At 35.3% G+C, this 4,030-nt stretch overlaps 1 protein-coding gene across 1 annotated transcript; it reads left to right on the forward strand.

The window, feature by feature from the left end:
- Nucleotides 1-360: 360 nt before the first annotated feature.
- Nucleotides 361-3,787, forward strand: LOC117118348 (alpha-1,3-mannosyl-glycoprotein 4-beta-N-acetylglucosaminyltransferase B-like; the record flags this gene model as incomplete). Its single annotated transcript, XM_033262915.1, has 2 exons — nucleotides 361-537; nucleotides 3,644-3,787. Coding segments are annotated over 2 exons (321 nt in total), but the record flags the coding sequence as incomplete, so codon positions are not given.
- Nucleotides 3,788-4,030: the final 243 nt, after the last annotated feature.

Raw genomic sequence — 4,030 nt, forward strand, 5'->3', positions numbered from 1 at the left:
CATGGCCGTATTTAAGCATGTCACAAGGTTTTGTTATATAACATTTCGTCGCTCACATCACAAACTGACACAATCAAAGTAGATTGTGTTAGTTCGTGAAATCAAAAAAGCGTGTCAAAATACGCGCTGTTGTTGTTAAGGACTTTTTGTGTGGTAAAGAATACAAAATTGCTTGACAACCAATACGCGCTCGTTTTGACACGCTACTGTGATTTTACGAACTAACAAAATCTGCTTTGATTGTGTTAGTTTGTGATGTGAGCGACGATTTGATAGTTTGGACAGGACTTAGTTAATTCTCCTTAAATGTTCCTCGGATCAATTTTCTAAGAAACAAGTGTTAATTTTGTTTATTTTTAGGTGAAGATAGTAGATCTTTACGAATGGAATATGACGAGAAGGTGAAGGATTTAGATGGGCGCTTGCAAGAAACACTCAAACTTCATGAAGCCCGCAAAATTGAAATATATCATCTGCAACGGCAGGTAGTTCGCGCATTAGAAGAACAAAAAAATATCAGCGCCTCTCTTCGTGATGGTAAGTTAAATTATATTCTGTTAAATCCTCCAATAAACCCAGTCTGCGGCTCGGGTCACATGACTTATAGTGGGTATTAGGGTTTGTTTACATCTATCAAGGTCGCGAGATGACAGTGCATTGAATATGGCTCCGCCTTGTTGTTGATGCAAGTCACATGATAGATGCTGCAAATGTTGGTTGGAATGCGAATTATAATTTGGTAAATCACTAAGAAGTGTTCCAAAATTAAATTTTCAAACATTTATCAGTTTGGTTTGGTAAGGCCCAATGGATAGTGGGAATAAAGCCTGGAAGTTTTTCAAGGAAAAGTATAGTACCTTCTGAGTTGTCGCTGGCTGAGGTACTTTTTAGGCCTAGGCCTAAGTCAACAATATTATTCATGGCAAATGCTATCGCAGCATGACAAAAAAAAAACAAAAAAAACATGAATCTCCCCATTCGTTGCAAGAGTATTATTTTACAGTTATTTTAAATCCAACATTAAATCATAGGATGTTTGTAGTTGCTGCCGAGGATAATGATCATCATATGACATATTATTATATTACGTACTGGCATTTGGATGTACTGTACCAACCAGGCCTGTTATCACCAGCATTTTAGGTTCAGCAATCAGTACCGTTAAGGGTTATTTTCTACTTTATTACCTACAATACTTGACTACAGAGATATATAGTTGAGGCATAACAACTCCCTCCCAGCTCTGGGCCCTGGTCAAGGCTTAACACTCACAGTGCCGCCTAGGCCTGTACCTTCATGTACCCTACCGTAAACTAGCAGCATTCCAGAGCCTAAATAAAATGCATGGAGATTGCCAAAGTAATTATAAATCACTATTTAAAAAAGAAATAGGCCTACTGCCTTACTTTACTTTGGGTCACTGTCAAAAAACATCAAAACTCTCTCAATATACTGTGTTCATTGAGCGCACGGTTACGATGTGGATGCTTACCCACACTATATTACCCACTATATGTCACTTGACCAGTAATAGCTGGAGTCGCTGATTTGGTCTTTTCATTACTAGATATAGAGGTATTGAAAGTCTATTAGGTGAGATTTTTTTTATCTTGTTCAACAAACCTATTAAATGATAGGAAAAAAATAAAAATATAATTTCGTTTTCCAATGATTTTTCTAAAAGCATCTAGGTGGAGGAAAAGTAATTATAAAATTGAAATGATGAATAAAGAAACACGAATGCTACAGTAGGTAAAATGAAATAAATTGATATGAATGCCCTTTGTAGTATTTTGAAAGACGCCCACTTGATTGTGGTAGTACTTTTCAAGATACAATGCAGTAATGTACAATAATAGGCAGTAAACAAACGCTCCTGCTAGGTGGCAGCCTATTTTTCTATTCTGCAACAGCCTACCTGGTTTTTAGATAAATTTATTGTTTGTTGTGTATATATGATATAGTACTTTTATTCAAAAAAGCAATCAAAACTTAATATCTAGAAAATTAGCTTGATTTTATCATTAATGTTGTTATAATATTGAATACTCTCATTGTACAACAGAATGATTTTAAAAGCTATAGGTGGATTCTGTCTGTTGACCTTTAATTTTAAAGAATGTGCTTCCACATGTTTAATTGTCTTAATAATTCATGTGATTCTGAAAGGGTTTCTGGAACATGGAGGTACCGAGTATAGTCTCCAGAGACTTCTATAGAAAAGAAAGTATGCATTGTTGCTTTAGGAGTAGAGAAATTAAGTACTTTGGTAGACAAGGAGAAATTAAGTACTTTGCTAGACAAGTCACACTAAAACTTAAAAGTAGATTATTTCTGAAGGTTTTGAGTAGATTCTAAAGATATATCCTCTGTACACAATGGAACAATTGAATTCCTGAGGTAATGTAGTGATTGTAGTTAGTGCTACGTTGTAATCCCCGCCCAAAAACCTTGACTCAAAAATACTAGGTTTGTGTCCGGGAGGGAATAGTTTTTAATCATACTGTAGTGTATGACTAGAGCAATCTGTGATCTAAAGGCTAAATAAATTATAAACAATTTTATTAATTGTTATTGTTACTATTTTTATATGGTCACAATAGGCTCTAACCAATTGTTAATAAGTTTATAGAATTTAATTTTGAAACTAATATATAAGGGTGGAAACAAGCTTTCCAAGGCAACACACCCTAAGATGCTGGAGTGAACTAAGCCTGGCCTAGCCTGGCCTGCCTAGCCTAGCCTGAGCTCATTCCTTCATGGTTTTAGACTGATTTAGTGTTTTTTTTTTTCACTTTATCACGTTTTAAGCCTGTTTTCCACTAGGCAAATTTCGGAAATCGAAAGTCTCAGTCTGATTGGTTGCACATTTTTTCGCTTTAAAAAAAAGTCCAATAGAAATGCGCATGCCCATGAACCGAAGCTTTCGGTTTGCACGAATAACTTTGCCTAGTTGAAAACATGCTTTATGCAAAAAATAATGTTGTGTTGCCAGTTTAAAATGTATGAAATCTCTATACTTTTCTTCATTGATCTGTTGATATGGAAAATATATTATCATTCACGTTTTTAATTGAATGAACATGTGGTACCAAAATCTTGTTTTATAAAAATTAAAATATATAAATAAAAATTATATTAAACATCTGTTGGTGTAGAAATTATTTTATCATTTATTAAATTGAATGAACACATGGTAAATATATTAATTCAATCATCATTCAGGTATACCCAATATAGGGGACTATTACGCTACATTCTCCTTTCGGTCTATGTAATGCCCTACTTATTACTAATTAAAGACCCTCCAATTAAAAACCCTCCAATTAAAGACCAATTTTCAGTGGTCCCAAATTAACAAATGTTTTTTAGCTTTATTATTCTAGAGACTAAAGCTAATTAAGATCCTTTTCTTCAAACTCCAAAAATAAATCAAGGTAAACCAGCTTAATTATTTTACTATCAGTTCAAATGAATTTATTCTAAGAAAAAGAGACTAAAGCCATTGAAGACCGTGGAAAACTTGGTCCCAAAAGTGGTCTTTAATTGGAGGGAAACCTGTTTTAAAAATTAGCTTCAGATTTGACCTAGCGAGTGACGGTTTTGATAACTTTATAATTGTTTATGATTACAATTTTTTCAGGTGGTGGCGTAAAGCGGACGCTTTCAGGTCTGAGCGGCAATTCACAGTTACATTTACCGTCTGCATTAAGTTATTTACCACACATCAATGGTAAGCCTGAGAGCCTTCAGCCTGCATTTCAACTCTCACAGGGCATTTCTGGAGGTAGGTTTAAACTTAAGGCAGATCTTACACCTATGACTGCTACCTGGGACCTCCTTATTCTTTAGTTTGTTGTCCTGGTTCTTCTTGACAAAAGTGTCAAGGCAAGCAGGCAAGCTTTATTTATTTATCTCAAGATTGGTTTCCATACAATTGCTACGCGCTATCGCCGACAGCTTTCGGCAATGCTGATTGGTCGGTCGAATTGGGGAGCCTTCCCCATTGCGTTGGGGACTGCTACGCCGT

Source organism: Anneissia japonica, unplaced genomic scaffold, assembly GCF_011630105.1.
Source record: "Anneissia japonica isolate Jap-2015-1 unplaced genomic scaffold, ASM1163010v1 scaffold287521_len4438_cov183, whole genome shotgun sequence".
Taxonomy (NCBI): Eukaryota; Metazoa; Echinodermata; class Crinoidea; order Comatulida; family Comatulidae; genus Anneissia; species Anneissia japonica.